Source organism: Aethalodelphis obliquidens, unplaced genomic scaffold (assembly GCF_003676395.1).
Source record: "Aethalodelphis obliquidens isolate GAN/ISIS:26980383/991018 unplaced genomic scaffold, ASM367639v1 scaffold123, whole genome shotgun sequence".
In the NCBI taxonomy this organism is placed as follows: Eukaryota; Metazoa; Chordata; class Mammalia; order Artiodactyla; family Delphinidae; genus Aethalodelphis; species Aethalodelphis obliquidens.
The window spans coordinates 1,870,740-1,887,542 of record NW_020838067.1 but is presented as its reverse complement, the minus strand read 5'-3'; the positions used below and the strand labels follow the sequence as shown (position 1 = coordinate 1,887,542).

General features: G+C 42.3%; 1 protein-coding gene across 5 annotated transcripts in view; it reads right to left on the bottom strand.

Annotated features, from left to right (window-relative positions):
* Positions 1 to 319: 319 nt before the first annotated feature.
* CNBP (CCHC-type zinc finger nucleic acid binding protein) overlaps positions 320 to 16,803 on the bottom strand; it is a 48,789-nt gene continuing 32,305 nt past the window's right edge. Inside the window, exons 1-5 of one of the 5 annotated variants that reach the window (XM_027098493.1) lie at positions 10,232 to 10,378; positions 2,804 to 2,920; positions 2,592 to 2,684; positions 2,241 to 2,439; positions 320 to 1,390 (exon numbers count right to left, since the gene is read on the bottom strand). In XM_027098493.1, coding sequence (XP_026954294.1) covers positions 1,273 to 1,390; positions 2,241 to 2,439; positions 2,592 to 2,684; positions 2,804 to 2,906 — 513 coding nt within the window. In that variant the 5' untranslated portion in view covers positions 2,907 to 2,920; positions 10,232 to 10,378 and the 3' untranslated portion in view covers positions 320 to 1,272. Of the gene's footprint in view, positions 1,391 to 2,240; positions 2,443 to 2,591; positions 2,685 to 2,782; positions 2,921 to 10,231; positions 10,379 to 16,803 lie in introns of those variants that run through there. The other 4 variants (XM_027098490.1, XM_027098492.1, XM_027098491.1 and 1 more) reach the window with 4 other exon arrangements.

Below are 16,803 nucleotides of genomic sequence, written 5' to 3'. Positions count from 1 at the left end.
ATTAAACCAGGTAACTTCGAAGGTCCATCTCAACTCTAGCTCAGACCCTAGGAAAAAAAGAAGGAATCCAACATTTCAGATCCCCGTAAAGCCCAGGAAAAATATGAAATGCTAAAACAGCAATGGTATTAGAACTGTTCAGAATGAACACAGAGCTAAAGGCCACCATTATAATGAATGGATTAGAACGAATTAAATTTTCTATATCCCTGCAAAACAACTGACCCCAAAGTATCTGAAGCCTGTGCTTCCTTGTAACAGCTATTTTTCATTACTGAAGACATGACTTAGTACAAAAAGAAAAGTCCAAACTGTGAGCTTTCAGTCCTCCACATTCCCCTGTTTAATATGGCATTTTGCACTATATACATTAATGAAAATCTGAAACAAACAGAAAGAACTTTAGTCAAACTCCCCTTCCTCCTCCAGCTTTATTGGATAGTTTAAAATTACATTTCTATTTTCTAGGACTTCAGTTGCTTTTTCCATCTGACTTTTAAAAACTGATTACAGCAAATGAAACACAGTTGTCTAAGTGATATAGTATACAAAAATAACATCTTGATTTCTGTGAAAATGCATTTCTCTGCAATTCCTGAATAGCTCCAAATTATGCTAGCTCTGAGCATAGATGTTTACTCTGGGTTTTAGATTTAGTCTTTGAAAAAATGTGTTCTACACCTTTGCCATCGCCATCTGTTTACCCAGCATCAACGCTGCGGGGAAGTTGTTCCTGTTCAGGCTTTTATCCCAAGTTTTCTCGCACAGCCGTTAACACGCATGTTTGGTTTTTATTTTGTTTACTCCCAGTCAACTGTATGTCCTATGTAGGGCCTGATACAGATGTTACTTGATGTTATTTAACAGCTACTGAGGTCAGACAATCCAAGGCAGTCATTACGCTAAAATTAAAGTTATTTATGGAAGAGCTCATGGACACTTCCAGGATTGGTTTTTACCTCCTACATGGGAACATATTCGAGAAACCCAGAATGGGCTTACTGGTCTGACTCAACTCTTCCCATTCATCAATCCCTATTCACCAGTGGCGCGGAAAGGGGGTTCTTTAACAAAGCATTATACGTAACACCTCTACCAAACTAAACATAAACTTTTTTTTGTAGTTAAATGCAGGAAGTCGGTTTTTTTCCACCCCTTTCCTCCTTTTACACGGCAAGTAAAGCTCACTGGCCTGGGAGTAGCCTCTATCTGCCAACCTTTGGCCAGTGAAGAGGATTCAATCAGAAAAGGAGGGGCGACAGAGGACAGTAATTAAGCCGTGGCCTCGATCGTGCACTCCCGTGCAAGGTGCCCTGACTCGCCACAGCGGTAACAGTTGACTTCACTCGTCTTGCTGCAGTTGATGGCTACATGACCAGTCTCGCCACACCTAAAGAAAGGAAAGTAGAACAACTTCATAATAGCGCTCAGAAAATGCCCAACTGGACTAAAGCAATAGTTGCTGCAGAACAAAAAGCAACAATAAACCAGTACAGTTTTGTTTTCAGGACAGTAAGTCTTATTATCCCCTAAACTAAGACCAAAAAGGAGGAATTTGATAGCGAAGCTACCCAATTGTGCAGCCTAAGGCATAAAACCAAAACCTTTGCCATAAGAGTCCAACCAACACCACAACCAAAACACTGGCCAATGTTTTATACTTTCACACAAATTAACCCCTAAGATTTGTTATATACATATCAAAACTTATATAAAATTTTACACTTTCACGTGTACATATTATTATATGTCACAGACAGGCAGAGTCTTCTGGTTTCATGACAAAAGATTTGTGTGTATGAATTACACGGTTTTCTACAAAGTGTCTGAAAACCCCAAATTATTATAACAGAACTTTTTTTTTTGGTGGGGGGGGGCCCACCCTGCACAGTAGGCGGAATCTTAGTTCCCTGACCAGGGACCAGACCCATGCCCCCTGAAGTGGAGGCACGCACGGAGTCCTGACCACTGGACCGTCAGCGAAGTCCCAACGTTCTTATTTTGAGACCATTAAAAATTCCAAAGTTGTGCTGCGTGCCGCCCAGCTGCTATAATCCACCAGGCATCACGGTAGGACACTGCCCAAGGCAGACAGTTGGGCTACGCAGGCCGGAAACCTCTCCTACGGTCGCAGCCACCTCAGGGAATGTACTACCGCCAAGGCCCTCCCATTTACAGCCAACTCACTCTCCAGGAGCCCCTGCAATGAGCTCTCCGCCAGCAGCACGCCAGCAACTCACCTATAGCACTTCACTTTGGTGCAGTCTTTCTGAATGTGTCCGAACTCTCCGCAAGAATAGCACTTCTGCTCGTCTGCGTGGTCACAGTCGCGGGCCAGGTGGCCGGGTTTGCCGCAGTTGTAGCAGCACTGCTCTCGCTCCCGCTTGGGCTCCTTGCAGTCCTTGGCAATGTGACCTCCCCGGCCGCAGTTATAGCAGGCTTCAACAATAAGGAAAAGAAGCAGACCAAGACTATAAAACCTTACAGACGCCGCTACATGTCAAACCACACAGCACACACCCTCAGAGGTGGAAAATGTCTTCCAACGCAGTAGAGCGTGCTCGCACGGAGAGGAAGTGTTAAATGCTTACCATCCTCCTGCAGATCACAATCCTTGGCAAGGTGACCAGACTCACCACAGCGGTAACAGATGTCTGGAAGCGATGAGGAAACAAACTGGAAACCTATTTTGGGCAGAAACAAAAAGAATTTGGCTAATTAGACCAGTCTTGATACTTACGAATACTGAAGTACTTCGAAATTTTTTATTCGACAAAAATACCTCTATCCGAGGTAAAACCACCTCTGCCACGGCTTCTCATTCCACGACCACGGCCCCCACCAGTGGGGCATTCCCGGGCCCAGTGGCCAGATCGTCCACACTTGAAGCATTCATTACTGCTCATGGCTGCAGCCAGATCTTCAAAACATTAAAAATGACAACATTAAACCACTTGAAATTACTTTTAGCTTTTATTCCCCGTTTAGTGTATTTCTGGATAATTATTCTGAAGAAAAAAAATATATTTTTTCTAACCAAAATATTGGTTAGAAAAACAATCACATAACTATATATGTAGGCATTATATATCTATTATGAAATATATTAAAAGTGAAAAACACATTGAAAACATATATTTTCATAAAACTTGTGATCTTTACAATCATTAAGATTATGCATACATGTTAATCCAATTATTAATGAGATGACGGGACTTACAGGGTTAGTATCCATGAATATCCATTATTAGAAATAATTAGTAATACCTCATTCCAGGTCCAACTTAATGGACATTTTCATGGTTACAAGCCAGTAAACTTTACTGTGGGCAACTGGAAGTCATTTACTGGTTATAAAATTGGAATAACCCAGTGGAGCTGTAGTATGGATTCTGGGAGTGGACGAAGAAACATTCTCCTCTGCGCCCTTAGCACCTAACACAGTGCCTAACTAAACTGCAGCACTACGTGGTGATTCAGTATTTAGAGCAGACACGTTAGAAGAAATGCAGGCAATTTTGTCTCTAAATGGCAGGGTATGTTAAAAATATTAGAAAAAAGACAAAGAGGAACACCAAAGTAAAATGCCAGTAACACTGGGACCATTTTTTCCCTCTTCTATTCTCCCATTTCCAAATTTTTCTGTAATTTTACATTTAAAACAAGGTTACTTGGAATTTCATAGTAGACTCCTTTATTGGGTATTGTTTCAAAATAAAAGCAAAACTCCAACTAAAGCAAATGCATTTTATACTTCTTATGTAACAACCTAAAAATAAGCACGGGCTATTTCTAGAATAGAATAGAATGGAATGGAATAGAACAGAATGGAATGTTGCAGGACAAAGTCCCAGTAAAGTGGACTTTAAAAAACAAACTAGTTAAAAACAATGTAACCTTTACATTTCCACACTTCCATAGCTAAACAGTTTTACCCTTAATTCCAGTGTCAAACAATGGTAAACAAAGTTTTTAAAACACGTTGTAGAGAAATCTAGTGACTAAAAATTATGCTCAAGTTTCAAGTCTCCATCATCAAATATTGAAAAGAACTCATTACCTATCCCAACTCTCTGCAATCAGAGCCAGGATAAATCTTCAGAGGAATCTTTCTACCAACTCTTGCCACTTGCCATATAAACTTATTATCAAAAGGGGGTAGGGGAAAGTGCCTGAATGCATAATGCACATTTCTAGTCAGATGAAACCAGTCAGCGAAGATTAAAAACGTATTCTTGCAAAATTACATTTGCCTTCTTATACGGGTGCTGGCATTCCACGTTACGTGGAGGGCTGGTTTCCACCAGAGAGAATACTCATGATTAAAAAACGAATGGCACATAAAATGATCACAGAAAAATGCAGCTTACGGTATGTCATCCTCCCCTCAACCCCATTTTCATTTTGCATCTTCTGTTTACTCGGCACCAATTTGAGCACATTAACTCTTGGTCCCAAGGAGTTCTTTGCACAAACGATCACTTCCTTTCACAAGGTAATCCAGGCAATTTGACAAGTTCTGAGTATTTTATAATTTTTTTATTTCAATAAGATACTTATCTTTTAGAAATATGACAACCCAATATTCAATATGCATTGTCAAAGATAAAGAAATGATAGCTCCGGGCAACCTCCCTTTTAGACTGCTGCTTTAAAAGGACCTCTTGTTTCATAATGGTAAAGTACAAAGGAAATATGTTACAATGAATCATCAGATGTTTGTCAGTGTATTGAATAAAGACAGCAGTTAAAATTTTACGTTTACTTTTAGCCTACAAATATTAGTTTAAAAAATTTAGCTACTCAAGAACTGATAAGCTAAGTGTGGATTTTCCATGAACTGTTTCTTTGGCCAAGCCGACCTCAATCAGCTGGTCTACATTTACTCCTTTATGGCAGAGAGCTCTTTAGTAACATTAACCCAACTGATTCCCACTATGTTTTTAAGGCACACTACTGATCCTGGTACTCATCTTACATACAAATGTCCTTAGTTCTAAGGTCTTTAGAGAATGGCACGCTATTATTCCTTAGGAAAATTAGAGGCGGTAAGACAAAGCTGCAAACCTATCATGGCTCCCTGACTCCCACTGCTCTTGGCTGCAGCCAAGTGTGCAGCACTGCCCTGCCCTGCCCCCGCCTCTCCCGCTTGTCACAACCTTTTGCAGCCTTCCAGGGCCAACTCTATAAAAGAACCTGACCACACCACCCAGCCTGGAGCTATCCTTAATCCCTAGTAAGACCCAGGACACTCTGCACTACCTTTTTGCTTTTTATCATATTCCTTCAGAGCAGACACCAAGTAATTCACCTTTGAATCATAATACCCCATACAATTATCCTTTTAGTAGCAGTATAACAGTATTTTTAACCGCTGGGTTGTTGTTGTTGGTTTTTTTTTTTGGGGGGGGGGCACCAATAGTCATTTGCTGAATGAAACCAATTGTGCTTCTGGTACAGACCCGATCCAATCCAGAAAGTACTGACAATAAAACACCTGAATTCTTGCTATCACAAGAGGTGCTGCACCATTAATTTAAAGTAGTGATGCTGAGAATTCCCTGGCGGTCCAGTGGTTAGGACTCAGCGCTTTCACTGCCGGGGCCCGGGTTCGAACTAAGATCTCACAAGCCGTGTAGCATCGCCCCCCCAAAAAAAAAAAAAAAGTTAACGATGTATTTTCAACTACATACTTAATAAGGATTGAGTACAATCACTCTAAATTCAGTATGTATTTCAGACTGTCTAGTAAAATCCCCACATGTAACTGAGAAATTTTTACTCCTGGTCACTAAAATCAGCAACTGAGCCAGGACCCCTAATTTGCCATCCAGAGTCTCAGCAACATTTTATGGAATGCTACAAAACATATATACGAATTTAAAAAACAAATACCGTATTTTCACTGTTGCCAGGCAGTAGGAGAGCATATTTTTCTTCCTTTTGCTGCTAAAAATCATTTCTGTATCTACACCCATGTATCCTCACACAGTATAAAAAGACTTGGGGACTATAGGGCTAACCACTTAACCGAGCTTAACCACTTGCTGCGTTACCTCAAGACACCTGACCCCTCTCCTGTCTTGAGGAAGATAAAACTGATCTGTAACGAGATTACTACCAGGTGCCTTGTGCTTAACAGGTGCTCAATTTTAAAAAACGTATGGATATATGTACACTGCTCACATTTATTCCTGCCTTTCCACTCTTCTCCCAGTTAAGTTGGATTGTAGACAGATAGATGAGCACTCAGTTCAGGGAATTCCCTGGTGGCCTAGTGGTTAGGATTCTGGGCATCCATCCTGCAAGCCGCACGACACAGCCAAAACAAACAAACAAACAAAACCAACCTACACAGCAGGCTTGAAATGGGCCCAACTCTGCTTATACTCAAGCTTCCCATCTCATAAAATCTACTTCCTGAGGGGAATGGATTAGAGGTAAGACAAGAAAGGGTGAATTCCTAATGACTTCACATTTTCAACAACAGAAATCAGGATCTGTTTCCATTTCGATTGCTGTGTATTGAATTTTCACTGACATAAATCACATGTAGAGATGTGGTAGGAGCACAAGGCATGCCAGGCAGCAGGAGGAGTAAGGCAGTCAAGATACGGTTTGCAAAGACGCACTTGTGAGGCCGTGTAAGCCAAGCTATGAGGCCTCTTTTTTACAGATACTGCACTCGTCTAGGCTTTAAGGCTTAAATCCTGGAATTGGTACCAAAACGCAAATGGTAATACAAATGTCTTCGTGAATGTAATTCTGCCATATTTTTGACACTAAGAACAAAGCCAGTAAACTACTTAAAACTTAACGGCATACGGTCAAGACTAACTGCGTTCCGACGACTAAGAGACCATGACTCTATAAATACATTTAAAATAAGTAGCAACAGGCAAGGCGCGTGCCATAAAGCAGTTGATAAGGATCGGGTTGGATTGTTTTCCTAACACAGCCACATCGACTCACATTTGCTGTGTCTCCAGTCACCTTCCCCAAACTCAGGGTTACCCGACTCATCCACGTTGACCTAAACTGCACTGAGACCACAGTGGAGCTTCTGCCCCTTGAATGCACTCACCCATTTTTACACCCTAATAAGTTGGTTCAGAGTTCCAACATGGTACTGAAACACTTCCAACTGTTGAAGTAAAGATAAACCACAGATAGAATGGAAGGAAGCAAGTTATACTGTGCACTACCTGCGTTCTGGCCAGAATACTGTAGAACAGAGTACAGTCCTGGGAGCAATGCTACTCACACCCATTTCTGCCTGCTCTGAAGGGTTTTAATCAATAGCTGAATACCTACTGTAAGTCAAGGGTTGATAAAGACATTATCTGTAATCCCTACAACCTTGCTAGTCATGTATTCTTGTCCCCATTTTACAATAAAGAAACTGAGGATCTGAGACCAAATGACTTCCCAAAGCTATACAACTACTGGGTTGGCCACAAAGTTCGCTCGGGTTTTCCCATAACATCTTATTTCTAGAACTTTTTGGCTAGCCCTACAGAAAGTTCTACACTTGATCTTAGCCAAAAGGCCGAGAAGCGATTCAGAAAGTTCTAGAGTCAGGATTTCAACAGTTGGCTCCAAGTCCTCTGCAGAGGCTTTTGTTAGGTTTAAGTGATACTGTACATGAAAATGCTATCAGAAAAGCACACCAATTTAGAGAAGTCAAAATAAAGCTAGAATCGATACGTTTCTAAAAATCCACACCCATGAATGAATTTAAAGCCACTTTAGATTTTAACCTTTTTCCTGAGGCAGAACTTAGGAGTGTCACCACAGACCAAAGACTGGCAACCTGACTTCACTAGTTAACACCCTCATCTGCAATTATGGAGCAACTCCAGGTGACCACCATACTGCACTCTGTCCTGATTAACACAGCCCATCCACTCACAACGTGAATGCTGGTAGCCACAAGCTCCATTTTATTATTCCAGCAGTTTTTTACAACATGAAAATGGTGTACACTTTACTGTGAACCTCTCAACAGCATGCCCTTACTGCAGCAGCATCTGACACTGCCAGAATAAGAGTTCTATTAAATGAGACAGTACAGAAAGAGTGTTCTCCACAGAGCAGGCCAGGATGCCTTGGCATCAGTCTTCTGCTCTCCACTTACTGTCAGAAGGCTAGGAAGAGGAAAGAAGCCAGCAATTCTTAAAAGAAACTCTCACTCCTGCAAGGGGAAGAAAAAAAAAAAAGCAAAATCTCTCTTGTGGTCAAGCGTTTAGACAACAGACCAATCATTCCAATTAGTCAAACTGTGGTTCTACTGCCTTTAAGTACCCATCTTAAGCCTCCATTTAGGTACCACAGACTTCAATTAGGTTTTAAGAAAGGTAAAAAGAATCCAATCACAAAACTGTATTACAAAACTCACTTATAATACCTTAAAAAAGATAGCATTCGGCCTGTTCCAGATGTTCAAATACAAGTGTAATAAATGCCCCTTAAGTTCTCCACTGATTTGGCTCAAAATATTTTAAAGAGACTGCACGTATGAAATACCTAGCTTATCAATATGAAAAGGAATGTGGACCTTTGGTTGATGAGAAAAACGTACCCAATTTATCTGTGACATATTAGATAAGTACATAAATATATACTGTTAGCTTTTTTCAAATACTGTTGCCAAGAGGTGCGATTTGGAAAAATTTTAAGTCCTTAATTCAGCCCTTGGGAACCTAATAAATTATTCCTTTTATATTCCAGTACAGAGAGCTCCTTGTAGACAAGAATCAGGCTCAACAAACTAAAAACAGCGTGAAACTATGTACGAGGCACTTTGTAGGTGTTTGATTAAGCCTCCATCACAGTAATTTTAAAGAAGCATTTGAAAATAACTGCTTTGCAGAGGGGAAAAAAAAAAGCCTAAGAGGTAGGAACTTCTTTTCACCCATCTCTTTAGAACCTCAAAACCTTACACTCAACTTATAGGGCTTGAGCAAACGAATAACAAAGTTCTTAATTTAAATTAAGGTTAATTCACTGATGCAGAAATTAACTGGTTATGTTTCTCTCCCCAAACTGCGTCAAACAATAGGAAAAAGGGAAAAACCTGTTTTTAAAAGCTTGTCATTTGGGGGTACAAGATGAGAACGTAAATTAATCCTCCTGAAAAGAAAAAAAAACTAATCCCAACTCTTGGCTTCTTTACCCTACCCTTTCTGTGGATCCTTCTGAATAATGCCTGAAACACACTATCTGAAGTCACAGATGAAAACTGAGCAATGTTTTCTTTTCCTAAGACCCCTAAAACCAGATGTAGTCACTTCCTTTGGAAGTGCCCTGTGGCTGCGTCCATGTGGTTAACATGTGGCAACAAGCACAAGCTTTACCCATAATAAAATCAACACCCAAACCCAAATGTGGGCCATTATGCCATTCTAAAATAGGTTTTCACGTTTGGAAAATCCAAATGGAGGTTGGCTAATTAATTTTCTCGTCTCGTTTTTAGATTAAACTGTATTCGTTTCACCTGTCCAAGAGATGATGCAAAAATTACTACTGCTGCCATGATTTTGGAAGTTTGACAAATTCATGCTTTTTTCTGATAACGGGGTTTTTCAAAAGCCTCCGTAACTTAAATTAGTGTTGACTCAAGAAAATTGGGCCTTATCTGCCCCTTCCCGAACTGCACCGTAAAACAAGTAACTTAGCATGTCAATGACGATAAAAATTCAAGAAGCGAGAAGCTATCGGGAAGTAGGCAGAGCGAGTCCCGAAGCCACACGGGCCTTCCGGCGGGGTGTCCCCCCACCCTAAACGGAGGACTTCTCCAAGGCCCCAGCTAAGCCCACACAGCCCCTGGCACATGGCCCGCGCCAGGCCCAGCCCCCGTGCCCCCCGCTGCTCCAGGGCCCTCCCCCACACACGGCCCCCTCCTCGCACGTTCCCGCCAAATCCACCCCCGCCCTACGTTCCGCGACCCCGGAGCCCCCGCCTCGGCCCCAAGGACGCGCGGCCTCGTCCGCGGCGAGGCTGCGGCCTGGGACCGGCGGCCCGATTGCGGCGGCCCCGCGTCCCGGGCGGCAGGCAGGGCGGGAGGGCGGCCGGCCGCGGGGCGCAGTCCGGGGCCGGGCGGTGGCGGCCCGTTTCCCGCCTGACGCAGCAGCGGCGCAGGCCGGAGTGCGGCCGCCATCGCCGCCTCCCTGCTCCCGACCCTTCGCCCGCGGCCCCCGCACCGCGGCCCCCGGCATGCTCGCGGCCTCACCTTCGGCGTCGGAGGGGCCCGCAGCGGCGGAGACTCGGACGCAGGCCGAGAAGGCGGCTCGCGAGGCAGCGGCTGTTTATTTTCAGGGTCCTCGCCTGCGCCACACGCGGGTCTGCACACGGCCCCACACACGCCGTTGCGCACGGCTCTCCTCCGCCTCGCCCACGCAGCCAATCAGCGCGCGGGGCTCGGCCGTCCAATTAGGGCCGCCTGTGGGGAGGGCCGCCCCGCCCGACGCGCCGCGTCGGGCGGGGCTCTTCCCCTGAGCGCGCGGCCCTTCCCGCCGTGCCCCGCGTGAGGCCTTCCCGCCCCGAGAGCCGGCTTCTCTGGATCGGGGATGTCGGCATCCTGGCTCAGCGACCGTTCTGGCAGCAGCGCCGAGGGGCGCCGAGATGGGGTCTCAGGGAGGCGGCTGTGGTGCGCGTGGGGCCGGGAGGACTCCTCCCGGTGGCGGGCTCCGGAAAGCGTGTGCCCGCGGACCCTGCAGGAGCCCGGCCCCACTTCCGGGGCCTCTCGGTTTGGGGAAGTCGGACTGCCCAGTCACGCAGGTGGCCGTGGCTGCGTGAGCCTGAGATTCGTTTGGGTTTTTCTGCGGCCCAGGCAGAGCCCCGGAGGCCTCGCAGCTCCCACTTGCAGGACTGATAACACCCCCTTTCAAATAAAAGTCCCTCGCTGGGGAGCGGGCGGGGGTGGAAGGACGGCCCGCGACCTCGGTCCCAACACCCTTGTCACCGGAGGAGCATGTGATGAGTGACGTTCCCTGCGACAGGAGGGCCACCCGGCCTGGGCTGTCACGGTCCCGAAAAGCCTTTAGATTTTCTCCAAAAGACATTGTATATATAGCATAGATATTCTGTCATGGAGGAGTAAAGTCAAACTATTCAGTGGTAAACTCAGAAGTTACAGAATTTTGTGTCCCATTTGGGAATGGCCTTTATTAAAAACATAAAATTAAAAAAAAAGTAAGAGTCCCCAGTCTCTTGAGCCCTAAAAGGCCCTAAAATCACTTCAGTCTCATACTAAACTTGGCGTGCTCTTGAGGTTAGTCTGCGGCCCATGTTGGCTGATGCATGCCAGGAGTGTATTTTTCATTCTTTTAATGACTTACACTTGGAAAGTAAGCGCTCCTATCTTTTGTTATTAAGATGTTAAAACTGGGGTGATCAGACCTTGTTTGCAGCGTTAGTTCCGCAGGTGGCTGTGTAGACTTGAGCTATTCATTTGCCCCCGGTTTCACCTCATTTGAATCCTAGTCGCAAGGCTGTATGGCTTCTTAAATCATGTTGTGAGGAGGTAGTATAGCAGAGTGGTTAAGAGCTCAGATGCTGAGAGTCAGGGTTAAACCTGATTCAAATCACTTAATTATTGTAAAGCATTTAGCAGATTGTGTTCAACGTAGTGCTCAAGAGAGGGTAGCAATTATCAGAGTGGATGGACTATTTTAAGGGCCAATGATTTTTTTTTTAACTGTTGTTAATCAAGGCAATTTAAAGTAAAAATATTTTAAAATTAAGTATGAAAAGTCCCCATTTCCAATAAGACTGAGTTGCCTGGCACTTTATGCATTAAGTTACAACACGAGAGTGACCAATAATAAAATGGTATTTTGTGCTTACATAGTTTTATTACCAAGAAGCTTATACAGCTTCATGGACTTCCCCTCCCTAACTGCTGAATCTTTATAATATCTTGAGGTAAGGCGTAGTGTGGTAATTGCAGACACAACTAGTGATTTCCTAAGCCCTAACAGTGAGTCAGTGCAACACAAGAGTCTATGTAGGAAGTCCAGCCTGGGTGCCTCCACGCCACACCAGGAGGATGAATTAAAATTGTCGTAGGAACCATAAATTAACATTTTCTGACTTGATTTTTGTTTACCATTCCAACCACAGTGCTACATAAAATATCTGCTATTCATTATAGACGCAGGGACTGAATGTTCCTAATATTTAAAAAAACACTTTAAAAAAAAAAGGTGGGTGGGGCTTCCCTGGTGGCGCAGTGGTTGAGAGTCCACCTGCCGATGCAGGGGACACGGGTTCGTGCCCCAGTCCAGGAAGATCCCACATGCCGCGGAGCAGCTGGGCCCGTGAGCCATGGCCGCTGAGCCTGTGCGTCCAGAGCCTGTGCTCCGCAATGGGAGAGGCCACAGCAGTGAGAGGCCTGCATACCGCAAAAAAATAAAAATTAAAAAATAATAATAAAATAAGGTGGGTGTGAAATAAAGATATTAGACATAATGTTCTTCTATAGGTTTAAAAGACTTAAGTAGAGGAATGGAAACATAATGCGGTCTTTGCTGTTTGGCTCTGGGAGGAACAGCTAATGGCTTTTCTCTACCTGGCGTCCAGCTTTCCGCAATGACTACTCTCGACCTGGCGTCCAGCTTTCCGTAATGACTATTATTAATAGAGCCAGTCTGGTCATGAGGCATTCTGACTGACCCAGAGAAGGTCTGGGATGGAGCTGAACTACAGTGACTCGTGTTGCGTGGATATGTGCCTCGGTACACCTGTTTCACTAGCGATGTTTGAAAATAAAGGGAAAAGGCCACCCCACTCAAAAGATAAGCTGCCAAGTGTATTTGAAGGAAGAGGCTCCTATTATGTTTCCCTCCCCTGGAGATGTATTTTATCCCCTCCTGCCCTCCAATGTTCAGTCTAACCCAGGGTATTGTGCGCAGCATTGCAGGGGTTACAAAGGTGAGTCAAGACACAGACCATGCCCTTGAAGATCTTGCAGGATGACACGGGCCAAAAGAAGTATTCAGTGTCCTCAAAGGACCAGCTAAAATGCTGTGATTCAGCATGATTCAGGATTCTTTCAAATGAGTGCCAGTTGAGCAGCAATATCTGCCGACTCCTAATTTCTGCCTAAAAGGCCTGACTGTCCAGCACAGGCCTTAGATCGTGCTGTTAAATGGAGATGATACTGTGTATATCCTTCTAAACCCTTCCATGCCAACAGGGAAATAGTCTCTGACTTTGCTTGGAAAGTATGCAACTAAGGTTAAGGAGGATAAATTGTTTCCACCTCTCATGTCGGCTTCTAAAGCAGAAACATAGCTTACTAAGCTAAATCCTGAAATAGGAAGCAGTTATACAGTACTAATAATAGCTAATAGGTGGGCTTCCCTGGTGGCGCAGTGGTTGAGAATCTGCCTGCCAATGCAGGGGACACGGGTTCAAGCCCTGGTCTGGGAAGATCCCACATGCCGCGGAGCAACTAGGCCCGTGAGCCACAACTACTGAGCCTGCGCGTCTGGAGCCTGTGCTCCGCAATAAGAGCGGTGCGGTAGTGAGAGGCCTGTGCACTGTGATGAAGAGTGGGCCCTGCTTGCCGCGACTAGAGAAAGCCCTTGCACAGAAACGAAGACCCAACACAGCCAAAACTAAATAAATAAATAATAAAAATAAAGGAATTCCCTTAAAAAAAAATAGCTAATAGGTAATATAGAGAGAGTTCTTGTTACAGTGCCTGGCATAAAGTAATTACTATAAAGTAGTATCCATCATTATTGTTATTATCATTATCTACTGAGTGCTTACTATACACCAGGCATTGTTTATAACCTCTTTGTAAGTTTTCACAAAACCCCTATGAGATAAGTACTTTTATTATCCCTATGGGGAAATAGGTCCAGAGAATTTAAGTAATCTGCCCAAGGTCAGACAGTAAATAAATGACTGGGCAGTCTTCAAACAAGGGCGGCTGAAGTGCTTCACACAAAGCTTCCAGCCTCCCAGTAGTTATTGAGACTGAATCCTGCAATTTCCCATTGACTCCTTAAAGTGACAGAGTGGGGAAGGATAGCTGATGACAAGGAAAGTATGAAACACTGACTAATCATTTAGTGAGCTTTCCATTGGTTGGCTTCCTCCTCTGTGACCTTATGTTGAAACTATCTCTACTTCTGCAAACTAACTGGTAAAAGAAAAACTTTATCTGCAAATAGTTTAAAAGTTTCAAAATAAAACCACCCATCTTTTTTTTATTAATAGAAAAGTAGATGCATTCATTTTAAAAAAGTACTTTCAGGACTTCCCTGGTGGTCCAGTGGTTAAGACTCCGTGCTCCTAATGCAGGGGACCCGGGTTCGATCCCTGGTCAGGGAATTAGATCCTACATGCCGCAACTAAAAGATCCCGCATGCCACAACTAACAGCCCGCATGCCGCAATGAAGATCCCTCGTGTTGCAACTAAGACCCAGTGCAGCCAAATAAATAAATATATATATATATATGTTTTAAAGTAATTTCATGTCAAGCATCTACTTTATTTAAACTTTGAAATAGTAGTGAATAGCAAGATAATGGTGTGTTTAAATTGTTCCCAAAGAGTATTTTACAAGATGCCTTACGTTGTGTTTTGAGAGAGCATTATACAGTGTAAAATTGGATCATGTAGCTCTCATAATCTATAAACATAATGTAATTGATTTTTAAAGATTAAATTTTAAAAGAACTATTATATAATTGGGTGAATTAGGATCTAAAACCTAGAAGGACATTTAGTCTAATCTCATAGTATTTAGTCTCATTTTAGTCTCATTTTAAATTTAAATTTAAAGAAGACCTATAGAGTTGCACAGAGTTCCTACAAGTGCTAAAAAGAACTGATGTTTCTTCAGCCATAAAAAAGAAAGAAATAATGCCATTTGCAGCAACATGACTGGACCTAGAGATTATCATATACGTGAAGTAAGTCAGAAAGAGAAAGAAATACCATATGATATCATTTATATGTGGAATCTAAAATATGACACAAATGAACTTATGTACGAAACAGAAATAGACTCAGATAGAGAATAGACTTGTGGTTGCCAAGGGGGAGGGATGCATTGGGAGTTTGGGATTAGCAGCAAACTGGTATAGATAGAATGGATAAAGAACAAGGTCCTCCTATACAGCACGGGAAACTATATTCAATATCCTGTGATAAACTATAATGGAAAAGAATGTGTGTGCGTGTGTGTATATATATATATATATATATATATATATACACACACACGCACACACACACACACATATACACAACAGAAACACTTTTCTGTACAGTAGAAATTAACACATTATAAATCAACTATACTTCAATACATTTTTTTAATGTGAAAAAAAACCTGATGTTTTTAATATGAAAACAGGTGCCACCCACATGTCATAAGGGCTGTTAGCTGTGCTTGTGCCCTGATTAGTCCAGTTAACTGCAGTGGAGGTAAGAAAAGGAGGGCCCAAATCTAATACTATACATTTCTTCATTGTGTCTCCAGCCCTTTTCTGTGGAAATTTACATAAATGGCTATTCTAGTTTATAAATTAGTAACTTATGAGTTTGGCAAGGATGAATCAATAATCAATTTCTCAATCTTGAGAAATATACTCAGACTTCAATTTAACAAACATAAACTTTAGACTCTACATTTTCATAAGGACCATGAAAATGTCCTCCAATTATGTATTATAACTACAAAAGAGAATGTCTGAATTTATACCTGGCTGAAGAATGGCTTTTAGGTAATTAAATATTACAGTTACAGCTAATGTTCCCTTTAACCATCCCCACCCCAAGTCCCACTTCTTTCTCTTCCTCCCAATATCATGCAAATGGTATATATCCTTCTGGTCCATTTTTTATATTACATAAATAAATGTATGTATACATTAAATGTATAAACTTGGGCAGACTATTTAAATATAAAATTTTTATAAATATGTAAAATTTATAATATTATATTGTATTATATATTCTGTAACTTATATATTACCATATGTATAAATTATATAAAATTTATATATAATCTATAATATGAATAATTTAATTACATAAATATAGGTTTATATAATTTTTATATATGGTTTATATATGTCAAACAATACATACATAGTATCATATCTATCTGCTTACTTGTTTGTGTTCCCTTACAAGAACCTAAGAGCTGCAAGGCAGGGACTTTGTCTTGCTTTGTCTGTTTTCTGCTATACTTCCAGCTCCTAGAATGGCTCCCTATACATGAAAGGCACTCAAATAGTTGCTGAATGAATAAATATCTATCTTTATCTTGCTTTTTTAATTTGGTATTATGTTTCTGAGATCTGTCTATCCATATAAATGTATATACACACATATATCTGTATTCTTTTCTAGTTCATTATTTTTTACTGCTATTATAGATATACTATATTTTATTTATCCATTTCCATATCCATTTCCCTAATGGAGGGTATTTATGTTATTTCCACTCTTTTGCTATTATATAATGTTGTAATAAGCACTCCTGTGTACAGGTCTCCTCAGGCACATGTGGGAGAGTTTCTCTACGGTATACAAACCCAGAGGAGAGGTGCTGGCAGTGAACAGGCTGTATTTTACGTTTCACTGGTTGCCTGCCATGTGACTCTCAAAGTGGCCATACCAAAGTATACTCCCAGCTGCAGTGGCTAAGGGTGCCATGTTTCTCAAATCTTTGCCAACGTTTTATACTGTGAGATGATTTAATTTTTGCCTATCTGATGGGTGAAACATGGGGTCTCTCTTGTTTGTTTGCTTCTATTGAGATAACTGTAGATTC